The 22,969-nt window shown below is 39.3% G+C and overlaps 2 protein-coding genes across 7 annotated transcripts in view; one reads left to right on the top strand and one right to left on the bottom strand.

Annotated features, from left to right (window-relative positions):
- S100PBP (S100P binding protein) overlaps positions 1–21,940 on the bottom strand; it is a 29,696-nt gene extending 7,756 nt beyond the window's left edge. For 2 of the 6 annotated variants that reach the window (XM_060089410.1, XM_060089414.1), the window contains exons 1-5: positions 21,838–21,909; positions 15,579–15,695; positions 14,014–14,855; positions 13,274–13,359; positions 11,662–11,765 (exon numbers count right to left, since the gene is read on the bottom strand). In XM_060089410.1, the coding sequence (XP_059945393.1) occupies positions 11,662–11,765; positions 13,274–13,359; positions 14,014–14,853 (1,030 nt within the window). In that variant the 5' untranslated portion in view covers positions 14,854–14,855; positions 15,579–15,695; positions 21,838–21,909. The other 4 variants (XM_060089411.1, XM_060089415.1, XM_060089413.1 and 1 more) reach the window with 4 other exon arrangements.
- Positions 21,941–22,125: 185 nt separating this feature from the next.
- YARS1 (tyrosyl-tRNA synthetase 1) overlaps positions 22,126–22,969 on the top strand; it is a 31,081-nt gene continuing 30,237 nt past the window's right edge. Inside the window, exon 1 of the mRNA XM_060089409.1 lies at positions 22,126–22,345. Within this exon, the coding sequence (XP_059945392.1) occupies positions 22,181–22,345 (165 nt within the window). The 5' untranslated portion in view covers positions 22,126–22,180. The remainder of the gene's footprint in view (positions 22,346–22,969) is intronic.

The following is a 22,969-nucleotide window of genomic DNA, read 5'->3' as shown; positions in this document are numbered from 1 at the left end:
ACTGTTTAAAGTAAAAGCAATCATCAGGGACTGCCCTGGTGTTCCAGTGGATAAGGCTCGGTGCCCCCAATGCAAGGGGCCCAGGTTTGATCCCTGGTCAAGGAACTAGATCCCACGTGCATGCCACAACTAAGAGTCTGCATGCTGCAACTAAGAGTCTGCATGCCATAGTGAAGATCCCACGTGCCACAACTAAGACCTGGAGCAGCCAAAATAAATAAATAAATTAATTAATATTTTTAAAAAACAAAAAAATAAAGTAAAAGCAATAATGTATTGAAGAGTTTATAATATATGTATAAAAACAGTAACAAAAAAATGGAGATTTGGAAGGGTACTATTGTTAGGGCCTTACAGTATATGTTAAGTGGTATATTATTTGAAGGTAGACTGATTAAAGTTAAAGATCTGTATTGTAAACTATAGAGCAACAGTTCTCAGAGTATGTCCCAGGATCCGTGGGAGTCCTCAACACCCTTCTGAGGCTTCACAAGATCAAAATTATTTTCATAACAGCACTAAGATGTTATTTGTTTTTACTACTTGCAGTCTCTCAAAAGCGTACTGGGGAGTTTTCAAGAGGCTACACAACATGATATGGAACGCAGAACCACATATGAGAATCTGGTAGTTTTCTATTAAGCCAGATATTAAAAGAAATTTGCAAAAATGTAAATCAATGCATTCTTCTCCCTAAAATTTTGGTTTTGTTTTGAAAATTATAGTTATTTTAAATAAAAACATTATGTTAACATGCAATGAATTATCTTAAAATATATTAATAAATATTTTAACAATTTACCAGTTATAACTTTTAATATGGTTGTGTATAGATAGATACAATGCAAACAAACAGAAACATTCTGGGGTCCTCAATTTTTAAGAGTATGAATAATCTGTAAGAGTATAAACAAGTCCTGAGACTAGAAACTGTGAGAACTACTACCCTAGAACAACCACTGAAAATAAAACAAAGAGGTATAGGTAATAAGTCAAGCATGGAGATAAAATGGAATACTAAAAAATACTCAAAAAAAAAAAAAGGCAGGAAAAGATGAAAGAAGAAACAATGAACATATAGACAAATAGAAAACAAGTAGTAAGATGGTAGATTTAAATCCAACCATACTGATAATTACATTAAATGTGACTGGACTAACACTTGAATTAAAAGACAGATTGTGAGACCAGGAGGAAACAAGACTCAACTATATGCTGTCTACAAGACATCCACTTTAAACATATAGATAGTTTAAAAGTAAAAGGATGAAAAAAAATATCATGCAAACACTAGTCAAAAGAAAGCTCAAATGGCTATTTAAATCAGACAAATTAAACTCTAAAACAAGGAATATTACTAAGAGTAAAAAGAGACAGTTCATAATGATAAAGGGGTCAATTCTTCACGAGAACATAATATTCCTAAATGTATATGCATCTAATGGCAGCGTTTCAAAATACATGAGGCAAAAATGACAAAACTGAAAGGAGGAACAAAAACATCCACAACTAGGGTTGAAGATATGAACTTTTCTTTTAATGAGAAAATCTGTAAGGATATAGAATTGATCACTACCATCAACCAACAAAACCTTATTGAAATTTATAGAACACTCTACCAACATCAGAATATATATTTTCAAGTACACATGGAACATTCACCAAGATAGACCATATGCTGGCCTATAAAGTAAGCCCCAGTATATTTAAAAGGATTGAAATCACACCAAGTATATTCTCTAACTACAACAGAATTAAACTAGAAATTAATAATAGGAAGATAGCTGAAAACTCCTAAATGTTGGGAAATTAAGCAACACACTTCTAAATAACCCATAGGTCAAAGAAGAAATCAAAAGGGAACCAAATGAAAATGAAAACACATCAAATTTGTGAGATGCACCTAAGTAGCACTTAAAGGGAAACTTGAGACTTAGAAAGGTCTCAAATCAATGACATAAGTTTCCACATTAAAAATCTAGAGAACAAGAACAAATTAAACCCGAAGTAAATGGAAAAGAAATAATAAAGTGAAGAAAAGAAAACAGCCAACAACATAGAAATATGAAACTAAAAACTTACTTTGGGGAAAAAATTAATAAAATTGATAAACCTTTAACTAGATTTGTTTAAGAAAAAAAAGACAAATTACCAATATTAGAAATGAAACAGTGAACATCACTACAGATCCTACAGTAATTAAAGGAATAATAAGGAAATTTTTAATGCATAATTTTATGCCAATAAATTCATCAACTTAGATAAAATGGACAAATTCCTTGTAAGACACAAATTACCAAGATAAAGAAGATAAAGAAATTCTGAAAAGCCCTGTATCTATTACATCTGTAGTTACAAACCTTGCCAAAAAGAAAACTCCAGGCTTTATTGGTAAATTCTACCAAACATTTAAAGGAAGAAACAATACCAATCCTGCACAAACTGAGAAACTGAGGAGAAAACAATCCCCAACTAAATTTATGAAGCCAGCATCACCATGGTACTTAAACCAGAGGAGGACAGTACATACAAGAAAAATTGAAGACCAATATTCCTCATAAACAAGACATAAAAATCCTTAAAAATACTAGCAAATTGACTAAAGGATAATTCATCAAGACCCAGTGACTTTACCCCAGGAATGCAAGTTGGCCTAACAGTAAAAAAAAATCAATAAATGTAGTACACCGTGTTACAAAATAAAGGAGAAACACAATATGATCCGAATAAATGCAGAAAATTCATTTGACAAAGTTCATCATTCATTCATGATAAAAACTCCCACCAAACTACAAATAGAAGGGGAACTTCCCTACCTGATAAAGAGCATCTATGATGAATCTACATCTAATATCATACTTAATTTACTAGAGACCCTAGTCAGTGCTGTAAGGCAAGAAATAAAAGGCTTATAGATTGAAAAGGAAGAAATACACTGTCCTTATTTGCAGATAGTCACGTTAACATAGGAACTTCTAAGGGGTCTATTAAAAAGTTACCAAAAGTAATAGAAAAACTTAGCATGGTTGTAGGACACATGGTCAACATAAAAAGTCAACTGTATATCTATATGCTAGCAATGACCAGCTAGAAATTGAAAATTAAAAATTATCACTTAAAATACCATAAAAAAGCATAAGATACTTATGAATTAATTTAACAAAATATGTACAAGATCTGTACAAAAAACTGCTGAGAAATTACAGACATAAATAAATTGAGAACTATATCCTGTTCATGGATTGGAAGACTCAATATTGTTATGATATCAACTTTCCCCAAATTGTTCTACAGATTCAACACAATCCCAGTGAAATACCCAACAGGTTTTTTAACAAATTGACAAGATGAAATTGATTTTAAACAACTATGGAAATCCAAAGGACCAAACATTTTAAGACTTACTATAAAGTTATAGTAATCAAGACAGTGTAATATTGACATAAGAAAACACACATATAGGGCTTCCCTGGTGGCGCAGTGGTTGAGAGTCCGCCTGCCGATGCAGGGGACACGGGTTCGTGCCCCGATCCCGGAAGATCCCACATGCCGCGGAGCGGCTGGGCCCGCGAGCCATGGCCGCGGAGCCTGTGTGTCCGGAGCCTGTGCTCCGCAACGGGAGAGGCCACAGCAGTGAGAGGCCCGCGTACAGCAAAAAAAAAAAAAAAAAAAAAAGAAAACACACATATATTAATAGAACAGAATAGAGAAGTCAGAAATAAACCCATAGAAAGAATAATTTTTTCAATAAATGGTGTTAAAACACCTAGATATTCGTATTTTAAAAAAAAAGAACCTAAGCTTTGCCTTACAAAAGCCATAAAATAGTATAATCACTTTGGAAAACAGTTTGGAAGTTTCCTATACAGTTAAAAAAACACATACTAAATGACTCAGCAATTTCACTCCTAATTATTTTCCCTAGAGAAATGAACACATGTTCACACAAAAAAACCCATATATGAATGTTCATAGATGCTTTATTCATAATAACCAAAAGCTAGAAACAGAAATGTCCATCAACAAATGACTAAACTGCGGTATATTCATACAAGGAAAAATTCAGCAGTGGATGTGTAGAACATACATGCAACAACATGGAGTTGTTTCTTGTTGTTTTAAAAAACTACTCCAAGTAAAAGAAACCAAACACAAAAGAGCACATACTGCATGACTCCATTTATATGTAACTCTAGAAAAGACAACTCTAATCTATAATGACCAAAAAGAAATCAGTGCTTTCCTAGAGCTAAAGTGGAGGCAGGGACAGATTGACTGGGATGGAACACAAGGGAAATTTTTAGGGTGGTGGGAATGTTCTATCAAGCTTGATTGTTGTGATGATCTCACAAGTGCATAGTTCTGTCAAAACTCACCAAGTACACTTAAAATGGGTGCATTTTACTGCATGTAAAACATACCACATTAAAGCTGATTTAAAAAAAGAAAAAAAGCTAATGCATACTTCCAGATAAATATAGCAGGTTGACTGCATGAGTTTATCTCTTCTTGCTCCTAACATCCCTCACTAAATTAGAAAAGAAAGGTCTCAAATGAATGATCTTAGCAACCGTCTAAAGAAACTAGAAAAAGAAGAGCAAATGAAACTGAGTAAGCAGAAAAAAGGAAGTAATGAATATCAGAATGGAAATTAATGAAACAGAAAAACAGAGAAAAATCAATGAAAAAGCTGTTTTTTTAAAAAGAAAAATAATAATGTTGATAAAGTTTAAGCCAGACTGATTAGAAGAGAGAAAACACAAATGACCAATACTAAAAATGGGAAAGATGGTATCACTAGATGCTATATAAAAGGTTAATAACAGAGTATTATTAACCTTAACGCCAATAAATTTAACAACTTAGATGAAATAAACAAATTCCTTGAAAGACTACCAAAGCTCACCCAAAAAGAGATACCAGTTTATCTATACAAATTCTTCCAAAAAACTGAAGAGGTGGGAATACTTCCCAATTCACTCTGTGAGGCCACCATTACTCTGCTACCAAGACCACACAAAGAAATTACAAGAAAAGTACAGACCATATCCCTTATGAAGATAGATTCATAACAAAATTCATGACAAAATTTTAGTAAATCAACCCAACACTATTATTACAAGGATAATACTTTAAGACCAAGTGCAGAATGCATAAGACCAGGAATGCAAGATTGGTTTAATACTGGAAAATCAAATAATACAATTCTCTAACATTATATGATTATCTTAGTAGATGCAGAGAAAGTATTTAATAAAACCCAATATCCGTTTCTAATAAAAATGTACAAATATCAATTGAATTTCCATATACTAGCAACAAACAATCTTGGCAAAGATGGGAGTAACTGGAATTCATACACTGCTGGTGGGTATATAAAATGGTACCACTTTGGAAAACAGTTTGGTAGGTTCTCAAAAAGTTAAACATACCTACCGTATGACCCAGTCATTTGAAAGCATATCTATACAAAGATTTGTACATGAATGTTTATAACAGCTTTATTTAAATAGCCAAAAATTGGAAACAATCCAAATGCCCATCATTAGATGAATGGATAAACAAATTGTGGTATATCTATATAATGGAATACTACTCAGCAATAAAAAGGAATAAACTACCAAGAAAATGATTAACTGCAAAATAATTATGTTTTAAGAAAGAAGCCAGGCTCAAAAAAGAGCATACAGTGACAGCAGCTCAGCAGTTGCCTGGGGAGTGGAGGGAGCAAGGAAAGGCAGGAGGGAGGAATCACAAAAGGGCATGAAGAAATTTTGGGGTGTTACAGTATGTTTATCTTGATTGCAGTGATAGTTTCATGGGTGTTTACATATGTCAAAATTCAACAAACTGTATACTTTAAGTTTGTGCAGTTTATTGTATTTCAATTAAAACTTAAGAGAGAAAAAATATCTTGAGAGAGGTAAGAAATTAATTCATAAAATAAGAACATAAAAAAAGAGAACAAAACAGGAAAGAATTCTTTTTTTTTTTTTTTTTTTCTTTTTTGTGGTACGCGGGCCTCTCACTGTTGTGGTCTCTCCCATTGCGGAGCACAGGCTCCGGACGTGCAGGCTCAGCGGCCATGGCTCACGGGCCCAGCCGCTCCACGGCATGTGGGATCTTCCCAGACCAGGGCACGAACCCGTGTCCCCTGCATTGGCAGGCGGACTCTCAACCACTGCACCACCAGGGAAGCCCGGAAAGAATTCTTAGAAGTCATAAATGTGAATGTAAAAATAAAGAAGTTAATAAGAATAGAAAATATCCCAGAAAATAGAATAAAGAGACAGAGACAGAAAAGGGAAAGAAAAGGTTAAGAGACGTAGAAGATCAATCCTTGGAAGTTCCATATCTAACTATTAGGAATTTCTTAGAGAGTAGATTATACAGAGAAGAAACAATTATCAAAGAAATATAAGAAATTCTCAGAACTGAGACATATATATCCAAATTAAAAAGGCCCACTGAGGACTTCCTGGTGGTGCAGTGGTTAAGAATCCATCTGCCAATGCAGGGGACACGGGTTCGAGCCCTGGTCTGGGAAGATCCCACATGCTGCAGAGCAACTAAGCCCGTGCACCACAACTACTGAGCCTACACTCTAGAGCCTGTGTGCCACAACTACTGAAGCCCGCAAGCCTAGAGCCCGTGCTCCGCAACAAGCCAAGCCACCGCAGTGAGAAGCCCGCGCACCACAACGAAGAGTAGCCCCCACTCGCCACAACTAGAGAAAGCCTGCACGCAGCAATGAAGACCCAATGCAGCCAAAAATAAATAAAATAGGGCCTCCCTGGTGGCGCAAGTGGTTGAGAGTCCGCCTGCCGATGCAGGGGATACGGGTTCGTGCCCCGGTCTGGGAGGATCCCATATGCCGCGGAGCGGCTGGGCCCGTGAGCCATGGCCGCTGAGCCTGCGCGTCCGGAGCCTGCGCGTCCGGAGCCTGTGCTCCGCAACGGGGGAGGCCACAACAGTGAGAGGCCCGCATACTGCAAAAAAAAAAAAATAAAATAAAATAAATAAAATAAATAAATTTATTTTTAAAAAAAAGTAGAATGGTGATTACCAGGGGCTTTGGGGGAGTGGCAGGGGAAGGCTAGTTATTTTTTAACGGGTATAGAGTTTGGGATTCGCAAGATAAAAAAGTTCTAGAGATCTGTTTCACAACAATGTGAATAAACTTAACACTACTGAACTATACACTTAAAAATGGTTAAGATGGTAAATTTTGTTACTTTTTTTTACCACAATTAAAAAAAAAAAGACTAATGGGGTCATGTCAGAAAACATAGGAGCCCGTTTGAAGGATTTCTCATTGGTCAAAACTGGGACAAATTGAGCATCAAAAAGAATACTGACTATAATTGATTAGAAGACACTGATTTTTTTAATTCATGAGGTAATAGTGATACTAAAAAAAAATTGAAATCGTCATATAAGTATGCTAGCTAGTAATTGTAGAAGAAATGATATATTTAGAAAACAAACATTTTCTATGCAACTCTCTGTGTAGTAGCTGATTCAGGCAGAGATCACCAATGAATGCTCAAACCATTAGGTGAACAATTGTTGTGGAACAGAGTATTCAAATGGTACCAAGGAATCACCCCACAGATGACTTACTAATTACAAAGGGGAAAATGTACCTAAGAATGGAAAGATATGGCAGTTAACACTTTAACAAAGTGATCAAACTTAGCATCACTATTAGTAGAACAATCTGTCATTAGGTGGTGCCTCCTTATTTGATATGGGATGAACACACAATGGTGAATTATGAATTATTCCAGTTTATCTTAAACGCTTAGTCTGAATCTAATCCCTCCTCTAGACCCAACTTCCAGTTTACAGGAAATACAGGGGATGGGGGAACAAGTTAAACAACGCCACAAGGAAACAATCAGACACAATTCAGAAGGTGGGACAAACTACAAACCAAGTGACCTAGTTTAAGAGAGACTAAAGAGACAATAACTAAACACATGAACCTTGATTAGATCCTGTTTGAACAATTTACAAGAAGACATTTTTGGGAAAACGGGAAACTGGAATATGGACTAGATATTAGATAATTTTAAGAAATTATGATTAAATATAAATTGCCAAGAAACATGTGAAAAATGTTTAACCTCATTAATTATTAAAAACAAAATTAAAATTTACCTGTCAAATTGGTGACAAAAATTAATACAATTTTTTGGGGCAGGACAATCTGGTAACGTGTAACGAAAGTTTTAAAAATGTTTATATACTTTACCCAGCAATTCCACTTCTAGGCATTCATCCTATAGAAATAAGAGTTGTACATAAACATTTATGAACCAGAATGTTCACTGCAGCATTACTAATGAAACTGGACATAAGCTAATTATCACGATGGAATAATAAATGATACTTCATAATCATTAAAAATCTTAATTTGAGATATTTAACATGGAAAGGTCCCTAATACATTAAGTAAATGGAAGAGAGTAGTTATTTTTTGTGATCCTAGAGGGCAGAACTAGGAGCTACCATTGGAAATTATAAGGAAGCACACTTTGGCTCAATGTAAGGACTAATTTTCTAACAATTAGAATTTTCTGAAAAGAATCTAAAAAAGAATGAACATATGTGTATGTATAACTGAATCACTTTGCTGTACACCTGAAACTAATACAACATTGTAAATCAACTATACTCTAATTAAAAAAAAAAAAGAATTTTCTAAGCAATGAATGGTCTGCTTCATGAGGTGATGAGCTCTGCACTATTAGACTCTAAGCAAAGGCTGAAGGGTCACTTGGCAAAGATATACAGAACAGATTTATATGCTAGGAGATTAAGGAGATCTTAATGGTCCTTTCTTACTCTAAGGATTTATAATCCCATATAAAGTTAACCATTAGCTGGGATGTCAGAAAGGAAGTGGTTGGTATTTCTTTGTAAATGCTAGTAAAGACCCATGTGGCACTAAACTAAAAAGAGATTATACCTATATTACAATAATAGAGTTGAAGAATGATTTACATTATTGTATTCTGTTATCAATAATATATACATTATTGATAAAGTAAAAGAAGATGATTGATTAACCTAATGGAGAGGATTCAAACTGAATGGATAGGAACTAATTTTGAAACTGCCCCCTATTAATTTCTCTGTGTCTAATAAGGAACCTGAAGAGTTATACTTTTCCAAGGTGAAACAGCACTAAACATCTCAAAAAGAAGGGCGGGAGACGCTCTGCTCCTTCTTTTTGCTTCTAGCTGCCCAGTAATTCATATATAAAGAGAGGAGAGAAAGAATATGCCCACACACCCCCTGCAATATGGTTTATAAAATCTTTAAATGCTGGATGTATGACTATTACGCAGTGGAAAGTGACACAGCATTTACTATCACACTCGGTTCCTGGAAGGCAGAAGCAAGCACTGGAGGCCCATGAAGGTTTTAGAGTAACTCGTAATGTTGAAAATTCTTAGATGTAAAAAAGAAATCCCTTAAAAGATGCACTTAAAAAACCAACCAACCAAACAAACAAAAACCAACCTTTTATTATGGAAATTTTCAAATATACACAAAAGTAGAGAATAGTATAATAAGCCTCCCCCTCCCCCCCAATCACTCAGCTTCATTTATCAACGTTTTTGTAAGGCTGTTTTCTCTAAACTTCGGGTTGAGTTTTTTCGTTTTGTTTTGTTTTTAGATTTAAAAGCAAACACCTGACATCACACTATTTTTACCTATAAAAACTTCAGTATGAGAAGACACACTTCCTTGCTAATAATACTAATTATTTAATAAATGTTAGTTGCTATGGCTAGGTAATGTTCTATGCATTATACTACTACTTACACATATAATTTTCACATAAACTAAGCCTCATTGTTATCTCCATTTTATAAATGAGAAAACTGAGTTTTTACTGGCTCAAGGTCACAAAGCCAGTAAGCAGTGGTGCTAGGATATGAACCCAGAAGTTAACTCTAGCCCAGACTTTGTTTTCCCGACCACTAAAGCAGGCTGACTTTTCTCTAGTTATTCTAGCCGTTCCTTATGGCATATAGATTGTTGTGATAAAGTGGAAGAGGGACTGCTGAATGAGGAAGAGACTGGAAAAGATGCAATAATATGAGCAGCTGTTCACTGCTCTTCTTGTGAAATTTTCTTTTCTAAATGCCCCAAATGAGAAAGAAAAATGTGATTGGATATCATCATTGGCAACTGCCTAGGATACAAAAGAAAGTAAGTCACCACACGGTGGGAAAGCAATGATCAAGTCTCTTCCACAGAGGTTGAATACAGACGAACTTCTTTTAATTTGCCCCCCTAATGACAGCGGGGGTGGGGGTGGGGATGTCTCTAGTTCCACAAGACCTTTAGTTCAAGCAAAGTGATCTCACACGTAGAGGCCGAGCAATCAGTATGAGTAGTATTTGATTGCTTAATGAAATCTCTGGGTAAAAAATAAAAGGACCCCGGAATATAAAATTCTTCTGGCTGATGTCTCAGAGTTCTAAACCTTTCACTCACAGACTTATAAAAAGAAAAAAAGAAACTACTAAGTAATTCAAGATTTGTCAAAGAAAGGGGAGTTCTCCTTTGATCTTCAGCCAAAAATTCTTCTAAAACCCTCCCTACTGATTTACAATAGATCTTACAGTAACTGAACTACATCATCTTCTCTGTGGAGCCTACCAAGGGCACCCTCCTTCCCCATCTTCCGCTCTGCCCAAGCACAAGCAGAAGGGCTCCTTCTCTGCTCCTACTGCATTTTACACGTAATTCTACTAGAGCACTAATCAATACTGCAGTGTAATTATCTTTTCCTCTCTGGATTATCAATTCCCAGAGGTCCAAGACCCTACCTTACTCTTTACATTTCCAATTCCTAATCTTCAAACTGAGCACCACTGAAAGTACTCAAGAAAGGTGTGCTGAATGAATAGAGAAAAAAGCTAAAGATGATAGAATATGGAGTGATCTTTATAAGAAGGAATTGTTTTACCAGTATTTTCTAATCTCTACACCTTCAGTACAGTTCACAAGCTTCCCTTTAGGAATTTTCCCATCAGCCAATAGTTTAGGATGAATGAATGAAAAAATGGACTATAGTCTCTTGAGGGCTGGAGAAAGAATTCAGCCATTTTGGTTTGCAATAGCTTTTAATGAACTAGGGAGAACTCAGACTGAAGGATCTGGAAGACAGTCAAAGCCTTTCAAGAGCTTTTATTCAGATGCCAAGATGCAAGATGGTATTTGAAATGCCTGCTTTTTACATTTAAATGATGAAGGCAACAGGGAAAATAAATCCAAATAAAAAACCAATGATTACCAAGCAGTGCCTGGTCGTCCACTTCTACTAATTTTTAGACAAAAAAATCCGAAGCAAAAAAATCCCTAGCAAAAAAGGTCTGGTTACAGCCCTCAGCCATGGGGGAGACACTTTTCATGTACTGGTATGAGTCTCCTTGGACCCCTCTCTAATACTGGTTAGCCAAACCACTTTGAGGATTATCTGGTTAGGCAATCCCTTGAAGTAAAAATCTTTGGATAAGAAGTTATCTTTCTCACCAATTTACAAAAATTCAAGACAATCTCTCAGTTTAAGCTATATTACACTGGAAAAAAAAAGTCTCATCACATTTTTTATATGCCATTCTTTGATTACTGTGTTACCTTGGTTAGAGTCCACTGGGTCTTCTATATGAGCAAAGACATTCCTGAGGTAACTTTGCTTCTGCTTTTCTAGATCTGACGGTGAAAACGTCGGAATGTTAGTCCTTGAACCAAGCAAACCAGGAGGAAAAACAATCAGTTAGAACCATGAATATAGTGCTTTGTACAGAGAAGACACATACAGCTGATGGATTAGAACAACTAACTCTCAAAACACTCTCTAAGATCCAATGACAGAAGACAGTGTTAGTCACGTAATATGAAGCTGCAACCAAGTATGGAGTTGAGAGAAAAAAGAAATAGATATAACCTGCTGTTAACAAGGCATAGGGACTTCCCTGGTGGTGCAGTGGTTAAGAATCTGCCTGCCAGTGCAGGGGACAGGGGTTTGAGCCCTGGTCTGGGAAGATCCCACATGCCGCAGTGCAACTAAGACCGTGCGCCACAACTACTGAGCCCGCGTGCTACAACTACTGAAGTCCACGCGCCTAGAGCCCATGCTCCGCAACAAGAGAAGCCATCCCAATGAGAAGCCCGTGCACCGCAACAAAGAACAGCCCCCACTCGCTGCAACTAGAGAAATCCCGCGCACAGCAACGAAGACCCAACGCAGCCAAAAATAAATAAATAATTTTAAAAAACAAAACAAACAAGGCATAGCAAAGCGAAGACTGCCTACTCCATAGAGACAGAAAGCATTTGTTGAGTAATTCAAGGTTAGTCAGGAAATAGCTAACTTCATAGAGGCACAGAAAAACTGAGTAAGATAAAGACCAAAAAGAACCAGCTGGATCTGGCAATTAAAACATTGGTGACCTTGGCAAGAACAATTTCTGACCCTCGCTCATGCTGATTACACTGTACTAAGGAGTCTGTGGATGAGACAGTGAGTTTATTACTGCTCCAAGTAGCCTTAATTTCCACTGTATGCAATTCACAAAGTTCCTTCAAGTAACCAAAGCAAAACAAGGAAAAAAAAAACCAGAAAACTGGGATTAGGGGTGGTAGGAATAAATTTAGTATCTCTGTAATCAAAATTTTTAGAAGAATCTCGTTGTAAGGAAGCCAATCTGACTCAACCTAAAAAACAGCTTTGCTAATTGAAAAGGCCCATGTAGGGATACTGCCATCTCCTGGCAACAAGAGAACAGATTGAAAAGGTGACCCAAATCTGCAAACTCTATAAAATTTTCTCCCCAAGGACAGTTATATGCAAGTTGGGAGAGATGACTAAATGATTTTCTACATAGTTATATCTTAACATTTTGTAAGAATTATTCTAACTTCCTATATCTGTGACCAAGCTTCCCCACACGCAGGGAAAGAAATCTTACATTTATACAGTGCTTTCACTAATATGTCTTTTTTTCGCTTCAAAATAACCCTGTGAGGCAGCAGGGAAGGCATCATTAGCCTCATTTTATTGACAAAGAAACCAAGGTCAGAGAATATTTGACTTGTTCAAGGTCACACAGTTATTGGTAGTCCCAGAACTTCAAGTATGCTTACTTCTGGTGCAGGGCTTTTTCCCCACACTAAAGAGAAACTCAGGAGAGGAAGAAAGCAACTGAAGAGAACCAACAGAAACCAGAATACTTCACTATACCATTACCTTGTTTTGGTTTGCAGAACAGGAATGACTTTGCCTAGTCTTTTTTCATGGACGTTCAGCTTCCCAGAATCCTTGTCAAGAACATCCTGCATTTTTTCAGAGCAGAAAGAAGAAGCAAAGATGGCCCTTAGTTATAACAAAACATCATTTATGGAAATATTCTTGAACTAACAGCTACATAGGCATACTCGTGAACCCTAGTGTGTACTGGGCACTAAGGGAGGTGCTTTAAATGAGATAAGGACAGTAATCTCAAGAAAAAAAAAGAAACCCTAAGCGGTATGGACTGTTAGACCCATTTGACAGATAGGGAATCAGGCTCAAAGATGTTAAGTAAATTGTCCAAGATTTTTCAGCTCTTCAGTGGCTGACTCAGAGCTATTTTATCTAATTTATACAGCGTGGCAACCAAAAATTGAGACTTAGGCTGAAACCCAAAGAAAGGAGAAATAATAATAAAATCATCATCATCTTAGTCTATTCAGTAAATGGTTAATTTAGTACTATGTACCAGTTACTGTCAATACATTATTTAATTAATCTTTACTATACTGTAAAGTATCATTTACTCCAATTTATAGATAAGAAATTGTGAGGAAACAGAGAAGCTAAATAATTTGCCCAGGGTCACAGTGCTAGTCAGGATTTAAACCCTAATTTATTTGAATACAAAGCTCTGCTATACAGCTTCTGAATGAAAATAATTTCATTCCTCTCTTCACCTTGAAATATATACTTACTTTGTTTGATGAACTGGAAACAACCGGAAACCTCATTTCAAAACTTGATTTATGTGATCCATTTCTCCAGGCTGACCCCGTATTAGAAGTCTCTGAATGGTCCAAGATCTGAGAGAATACAGGTGTAGGTTTCTTACTGTCAGACATATTTTTATCAGAGACAGTTTGTTCAAAGTTACTGTTTGAAGAAGGGAGTGGGGGCCCATCATAGGCAGAGTTACTGAGGCTGATCCCTTCAGATTCTGTGCAAATTGTGCTCTCATTTAGGCTAAGACCATCTTCTCTCATCTCTTCTCCAAGGGAGGAGGGTTTTTCAGTAACTTTGGATGTATCAGTCTTGTCCTTATCAAGTACAACATCACAAACTGTTGGATCAAATGGTGCAACTGTAACTTTTATAAGATTCTTTTCTAGTGCAAAGCGTCTGTTCAATGGTTTAGTAGGAGTTGGTCCATGACCAACTGATGTATTTAGTTGAGGTAGTTTGAAGAGGCTAGGGGTCTCAGCTTCTGGTCCCGAGCTGTACAATGAACTTTTCTCTTGGGGAGTATCAAGTGGAATTTGACTCCCTTTCCCCCCCTTCTCAACATTCCTGCTGTCATCATTAGGCAAGCCTCCTCCCCAAGAAAAGTGCTCATTTGATAGGTCATCATCCTTCAAGAGTTCCTGAATCTCTTCCTCCGTGAAACTAAAATGGCCATCATCTTCCCCATCAGACAGCTCCAGCAAGGAGTCATCCAATCCGTCCTCATCCAAGGAATCCCAAGAAAATGGGGCATTGTCTTTAGGCAAAAGAGAGGTACCAGAAGACTGTTCAGAGGGCACTAGTGAGCACAGCATATCTGGAGAAATAAAAGGCAGTTTTGCTGAGGAACAGGAAATACCCTTATATCAATTCCAATCTTCTCTAGAGAGTGGTGGTGTCTTAGTATTTCAAATTCTTTGCACTATGACTTGTAACATGAGACAGTTTTAAGATATTTAAGCTTACCAGAATCATGGAAATATATATCAGAACAATGAGATACTTTTTTTCCTATCAAAGTGGCAAAAATTAAGATGACACAGTAATCTTGTTTGGTGAGAATGTGAGAAACAAGGATCCTCACACACTATCAGTGAGAGTATAAGTGAGTACAATATTTTGTGGAGAGAAATTTGGCAACAGCATTTGACCCAGCAATTTCACTTCTGGAAATTTATCTTGCAGAAGTACCTGTACAAAGGCACATAGATACATTTACAAAGATGTTCAAAGCAGCATTATTCAAAACATCCAAATATTGGAAACCTAAATGTCCATCACCAGAACTGTTCAGTAAAATCATGGTACATGCATGTTATAGAATACTTTACTATTATTTAAAAACACAAAGAAGTGGATCTGTATATACTATCATGGAATAATATCTATAACATACAAACAAAATAAATATGTATGTAAAATGTTTGGATTTTCACAGTTTACACTTTTTAGAAAGCAAACATGTATTACTTCTGAAAATGAAAAACAAAAAACAAAAAATCTTTAAGCATACAATAAGATAAAGAATTGTCTTTCATACTGTGTGGAGCTGCTGGTGTGATCTCTGCCTTTGCCACGAGACCAAATGGAAAAAGGGTTCAGCTCCTGCTAGCTGTTCGTTTCAGGAGACTTGTCAAAATGATTGACTCCCACCTTCCTGCAGACACAAAGAAAATTAGAGGATCTTCTCATCACTTTCAACTCTGCTAATTACAAAGTCAACTGCATTATGCTTTTAAGGTGCTCCATCTATTAATTTTGATCTTGATTTTTTTTAAATACCACAAAGTTGGATTTCGAGTCAAGAACACCAAAGAAAAATCTTTAGAGGAAAAATTATGCAACTAAGGAACTAATTTTCCTCCCCCCAACAATTTATACTTTCTTAAGAATATCATTTGCTCTAGTAGGATGAGTACTGTCGTGAGAGTCCAAAGACCTGGGTTGTTGTCCTGGTTCTGTCAATAACCAGCTGTGATAATTTGGGCAAGCCACTTAACCAGGGACTTGTTTCCTCATTTACAAAATAGGGAAGGGATGGAGAACAGGGATTAGGTGATGTCTAAGATTCCCCCAAGATCTAAAAGTTATTATTATGACCATACATATAAAAGTTATAATTATGACCATACATAATACATACAATATATGTATTATGACCATATATATATACATATATAATTATGACCATACATTTTCAATACATATATAAACGCAAAGAACAGGTCTGGAAAAATACAACACAAAATTGATGACTGTCATAACCTGCAGGGGAATCCTGAGAGGACAAGGGGAGACTTTAGTATTTCACTTTTTTACTTGAATATTTATATATTACTTGTATAATTAAAACCTAGTTCTTAAATAGCTAATGACGGACCTAATCTCTAATTATTTTCTAGATGGCAAAGGTGATAGAAAACTGATATTCACATATCACATGTCAACAGCTAAGCTATAAGAAACACTTAATCACCGAACTCAATAATTTGGAAACTTCTTGTAGCCTTTGAACTGTGAATTCTCCCCCACCCCACTTCCCTCCCTGAATTTTAGTTTTGGTTCATGCACTCTTTCAGGAAACATTTTCTGAGCTACTATCCTCACACAGCACTGAGCTAGATAATTTGTCTCTATAAGATTTCTAAGAAATAAAGATATGATTTCCACCCTCAAGGAATGTATAATCTTCCTACAGAGACAACACTGAAAGTTACGTACCAATATGAGAAAATACAAAATGCTATGGACAATAAAGTACTAGAGAAAGAGGGAATTCCCTGGTGGTCCAGTGCTTAGGACTCCATACTCTCACTGCCGAAGGCCCAGGTTCAATCCCTGGTCGGGAAACTAAGATACAACAAGCAGCGCAGTGTAGCGCAGCGGGGCAGGGTGGGGCGGGGGGCGGGGGGGGGGGGTAGTACTAGAGAAAGAGCTAGAAGGAAATGGGAAGGATTATAGAATTTTAGAATTAGAAGGGACCTATGTAATGTATAGCATGGTGACTATAGTTAACAATAGTGTATTTTTTTATTTTAAAGTTGCTAAGAGAGATCTTAAAAGTTCTCATCATTAGAAAAAAAATTCCTGTGTGAGGTAATGTAAGTTAACTAAACTTATTGTGGCAACCATCTTGCATTATGTACATATATCAAATCACGTTGTATGACAAACTAATACAATGTTATATGGCAATTATATCTCAAAAAAACTGGGGGGAAAACAAGTTAAAAAAAAAAGGCTTGTCCATCTTAGAGATGAGATGGGACAAAAAGGGAAGAAATATTAAGCACCTGTTATAAACTACGCACTGTGAGACATATTTTACAACTCTAACCCCTCAATATAACTCTATAACACAGATCTTATCAAAGAAGCTAAGCTGTTATATTTAAACTTAAGAGTTGCCATGGCTTTTAATCTTATTTTACCAATATTTCAGCAATTGGGGGACAGTTCTAGGCACTGAAGCATGTGTCTCTATGAAAAGTAATTTCTCTGCCCAGTGACTGGGTTATATTATAGAGTGAAGTTAATTCTTCAGGCAGCAGTAAGAGAAAAGTTTACTTTTGGAAAAATTTTTCTTTTACTTAACGAAGTTTGTGGGTGTCAAGCACAAGTATCACAGGCACAGGGGTTAAGCAGCCACATTTCTGAAAGAGAAGCTCTTTCTGAGCCACCACCCCCACTCTCCAACTCCTTCCAAAAGGTCTAGTCCTGGGAGTTCCCAGGCAGTCCAGTGGTTATGATTCTGCACTTCCACTGCAGGGGGCACGGGATCCCAAATGCTGCATGGTGCCGCCAAAAAGAAAAACGAAACCAACAAACAAAAGGTCTAGTCCAAGCACTTGCTTAATCAAATGAAGAGTTCAATACATTTTCACTTTTGGGAAACTAAAGTTCACAGGCATTTAGTATACCAAGTATACAGAGCTAATATGCTAGAACAAGGATCCAAACCCAAGTCTAATTCCAAAGACAATGTTTTTTCTTGTTTTTTTCTACCACCCTTGTGATAGACTTGCCCTGGATCAGTAAGCAAGTGGCAGAGCCTTCTACATTCAGTACACTCTCTAATATACTACGAAGGATGCAGACATCAAAGAGGGCTTTTGGTCCCTTGGCAAAAATAATTTAAGCCACCTTATTTTGCACAGGCTTCCCTTGATTTCCCAAGTGGAATGGAATAACATGAGAAATAACCGTGAATGTGGCCAAACCTCACTGGAAGAAAAACATCATTACTTGCAAACTTTACTGTGCACACAAAGGACCACTATTCTTCGTAACCACTGAAAGTATCAATTCCTATGCCACATGACATCCACAGGCACAGAGCTGGCTCTTCTGAGCTTCTCTCATAGAATGTTCCAATAGGTCTAGGAGCAAAAGCATGCAGAACAATACCATAACCATATAAAATTTAACTTGCACAAATCATTCTGTTCACAATTTTATTTCCTCATTTTTAAATATACTTTTTATTATAATTTAAAACATATACAAAAACAGCGTAATAGTATAATGAATTCCCACATACCCATCACACAGCTCCAACTATCGACCCATAGCTAACCTTGCCCCATCCACTTCCCCCTTTACCAGATTATTTTGAAGCAAGTCCCAGGAATCACATCATTTCATCTGTAAATAACAAGAATTCCTTATCGTAAAATATCCAGTTCATACTTACAGCTATTTTATAAATGTCATATTTTTTAAGATTAAAAAAAAAAAATCAGGGGCTTCCCTGGTGGCACAGTGGTTGGGAGTCCGCCTGCCGATGCAGGGGACACGGGTTCGTGCCCCGGTCTGGGAAGATCCCACGTGCCGCGGAGCGGCTGGGCCCGTGAGCCATGGCCGCTGGGCCTGCACGTCCGGAGCCTGTGCTCCGCAACCGGAGAGGCCACAGCAGTGAAAGCCCCGTGTACCGCAAAAAAAAAAAATCAGTGTCCAAATAAGGGCCATATATTGCAATCGGCTGATAGGTCTTGTGAGTTTTTTAATCTACAGATTCCCATCTTTTTTTTCCTTACAATTTATTTGTTAAAGAAACAATAACATAAATTGTGTATGGATACGTATATATATCATTAAATAGGAAGGAACACCAAGTTCAGGATAGTGACTACCTCTGGTGGTGGGGAGGGAAGAGGAATGGCAAGGGGGTGTGAGTAGCTTCAATTCTATCTGTAATGTTTTATTTCTTTAAAAAACATTAATAAGAAAAGACCTAAAACAATAAAGCTAGGTGGTGGGTATAACAGTATTCGTTATTGTTACATGGTATAATTTTTATATGCTTGAAATACTTAGTAATAAAAACATTTTAAAATTAAGAAGTCAGTGGGGAAAGATACAATGATTACATTCTGAAGTTTCAAATGTCCTCCCTTGTAAAATAGGGACCATCACAGTACCTACCTCATAAGGCTGTTGCAAGAATTAATGAGATCATGAACATCAAAGTACTTAAGACTACTACAGGCACAACGTAAAAGCTAAATAAGTAGTGGTTGGTTATTATTTTACCCCACCATCATCATCTCCCTGACCCCTGAAGAGTCAGTCAGTCTTAAGAGAAGCACAGTAATGGTAGGAAAAGATTGTTAAACCGATAGGAAACTTCCCCTGGTCCCTGCTTGTCAAGAAATTATTCAGTATGCTCTAATCCCTTCTAATTTAACCCAGCATCTTGTCAAACACACTGTCACAATAAATTGGTCAAAGATGAGGCCATATGGATATTTGAAATATCAGGCAAATTCTGCAAATTAACGGTCACTGAAGTGAGACACTGGACTAAAATTCAGAGACCTCGGTATTTCACTTGAAGTCTCTGAACCTCAATACAGATGAGAACACCATTCTGAAAAATGGGGGATTAGTCACTGTTAACTTCAAACAGATTATCATGAGGATCAAATGAGGGGATGTTTATGGAAGCATTCTAAACCTAAAAGCCTTATACTAATGAAAGTTGATATTTAATAAATCTGAAAGGGAGGAAAAAAAATCTCGGATAAAACTGAAGTTCTAAAGTGAAGTTCCACAAGACAGCCTTAGTACTTCCCTGTCTGCGATTCCATCATCACCTGCCTTTCTTGGCACTTGCTTTGTAGTGATCTGAAATATGAGGATCTCCTTATTTTTAAAGGAAAAATATTTTCCCCATCTCCCAAGTCTATCTCTTAATTCTCTGCTCCCCATCCCTTCTGTGACCCTATTCTGTCCTTCCATGTCTCTCTCACCTGTCCACCCCCTTCTTCACACTTCAGTTTACCACCCCCTCCCTCTGTTCTCTAACCTCCTGGTTGCAACTTCAGAAATTGGCTCCCTTTCTATTTTTACCGTACCTAAGAAAACCTACTGCCTTAAAGCACAAAGCCTTATTTTATTAAGGCCACGAAAACTGCAACATCAGACACAACCCCACATCCCTCTTTCAAGGCTCTAAAGCCAAGACCATTATCAAGCTGGATCTGACAGGTATGGCCAAGGGAAAGGATTATTTCCAAGAGACCGGACTTCCCCAATGACATTTGATTTCCAACCTTTCCTACATGCAATACATGTGAGACATACAGGACTAAAGGCACTCAGTAGGCTTCATCACTCCAGAAAACGGCCATAAAGTTTAGTCAAAATCAAACTGAACTGAAATTATCTGTGAGAATTCTGCAACGCCCTTTGCCGTAAACACTACAGGACAGAAAAACGACGCAGGGCTGGAAATCTCTGCTTGAGGTAACGTTTCGCTTAGATAAGGGTGCCAGGACTTTCCTCCCACATGGGCATAGAGACAAAACACTTCCCAGCTGCAGCAACAGGTTTCTTTTTTTAAAAGAAAATGCCTTTGAAATGATTTAGACGGGTTTGCTAAAGCTTGAAGCTTCTAACAAATCCACAGGAAACTGGAGGTCAGGTTGGGGCAGCAGGAACGCAACTCAATCACTTCCTCTCCGGGGCCCAACCTGCAGTGCCAACTGCCCGCCCTCCAGCCCAGGAAGTAACCGGTGCCGCCTCCAGTCCTCGAGCGCCAGGAGGAAGGGGGACCGCAGTTCACCCTTCGTAGGATACGGCTTGGCCGCCCCCAGCTCTCCCTCAGAAGCGCTGCGACACGGCATCGCCCTCGGGGCAGGGCCTTCGCACTTCCCTCCTCCTGCTCCCCTCCTCCCAAAAGACCAAGAGTTCCCGCCTCCCGCGAAAGGCGGGAGAAGCGCGGGGCTTGCTGCCCACCCCTCCCCCAGCAGGAGCAAAAGCGGCCCGCCAGCAGGGCAGCACAGTGCACCCTCACCCTGCGGATGGCTGCCCACCCCACACCTCAGCTGGACCCGGGCCTCCGCTCCCCCCTGGGGCGGCTCAGCCTCTCCACCCCCCAGCCCCCCGCTCGCAAGGCGCGGCCGGAAAGACTGCGATCTTCTGCCTACCGACACCCTCCCGGCCCCGTGGGGTAGAGGGCAGAGGCACTCCCTCCACCTCCACCTCCAGCCCCCCCACCCCCACTGGGTAGGGAGAACGGACCTCACTCCCCCTCTCGGGTAACCAGACGGCCTCCCTTTGCCTCGGCAGGGTGAGGGGCATCTATCGCCCGCCGAAGTGGAGGTGGGGGGCAGAGACACTCCCCCCGCCACCGCCATCACCTCAGAAACGAGAACGAGCCCTTCTCCCGCCAGGGTGAGGGCCTCTCAACCCCTCAAAGGGGCGGACGGCTTGCGCGGCCCTCTGGCGAAGCAACAGGCGCCCCCATCCCCCTCCCAGCCGAGGAACGCCGACCCCCTCGTCCCTCAGCTGTTCACCTCCACAAGCCGGGCCCAAGCCTAGGTGAACGACTGCACCTCACTCCGCCCCCTGCGCCATTTTATCGCCCCCTCACCGACCTCCCCCACCCCGAGGCTGCCGGGCCAGCGCCAGGGGGAGGGCAAGCAGGCAGTGATTGGCAGGAAACAGCCCCGCCTCTCAGAAGGTTGCGCCCCGCGCAGGCGCCGCAACCCCGCCCTCCGCACCGCTTACCCCACCTACTGGCTCCACCCCTTTTCGTCTCATCGACCCGCTCGACTTTTCGCTGCTCCTGACACTTTCCTGGCTGCTGGTAGGAGGACAAGGGTCCAGGCCGAGCAAGCCGAGCGACGAGTTCAGCTGATGCAACCTAACTGGACCTGCGTGACAGTTCCCGGCACGCGGCGGCGGCGGCGACCGAGAAAGGGGCGCGAGTGCTGGGCTGAGCGCGGGAGACGGAGGGGACAGAGCATGGGGGACGCTCTGAGCCCTGAAGAGAAGCTGCACCTTATCACCCGGAACCTGCAGGTTGGGCCTCGGGGTTGGAAGTGCGCCGTTGGGGACTGGAGGCCGGAGGTCCTGGGATCCTGAGCCCCGCTACGGGGTCATAAGTGTGTGAGGCCGGGGACTCCGCGCCGAGGCCGCTCTGAGAGAGATTGCAGTCCTCACTGCCCGTCGGTCAGTCCCACAGAAATCACAGTAGGCTCACCTCCTGTGTGCAGTTACTTGTGTTGAGCCAGGCTTCGAATCCAGGGCTCCCACCCCACCCACCCTATTATGTGCCAGGTGCGGTGCTAGGCGCTGGGGGATACGTCAGGACCCTGCCCTCCCAGAGCATGTCTGGAGGAAATCAGACGTTTAAAATGACCCATAATCCAAACATTTAATTACAGTCGAAACAAGTACTGGAAGGTACTTTACGCGGAGATCTTTCTTGAAAGGAAGTTACGGGGGAGGGCCGGGAGGAGTGTCAGGGAAAGCTGAGGAAGTGACCTCTAAACTGCGCCCTGAAGGATGCGGATCACTTCTTCACTCCACATATGTTCCTGCTGGTTCCAGGCACTGCAGGAGTAGAAGTTAACCAGAATACTGGGGGCTAAAAACGTGTCAGGTAGAAGGAACCCAGGTCAAGATCCAGAGGGGAGAAAGAAC

The sequence above is a fragment of the Mesoplodon densirostris genome, chromosome 2, assembly GCF_025265405.1.
Source record: "Mesoplodon densirostris isolate mMesDen1 chromosome 2, mMesDen1 primary haplotype, whole genome shotgun sequence".
Lineage (NCBI taxonomy): Eukaryota > Metazoa > Chordata > Mammalia > Artiodactyla > Ziphiidae > Mesoplodon > Mesoplodon densirostris.
Note: the sequence above shows the minus strand (reverse complement) of the source record. Positions and strands in the feature narration are given on the sequence as shown.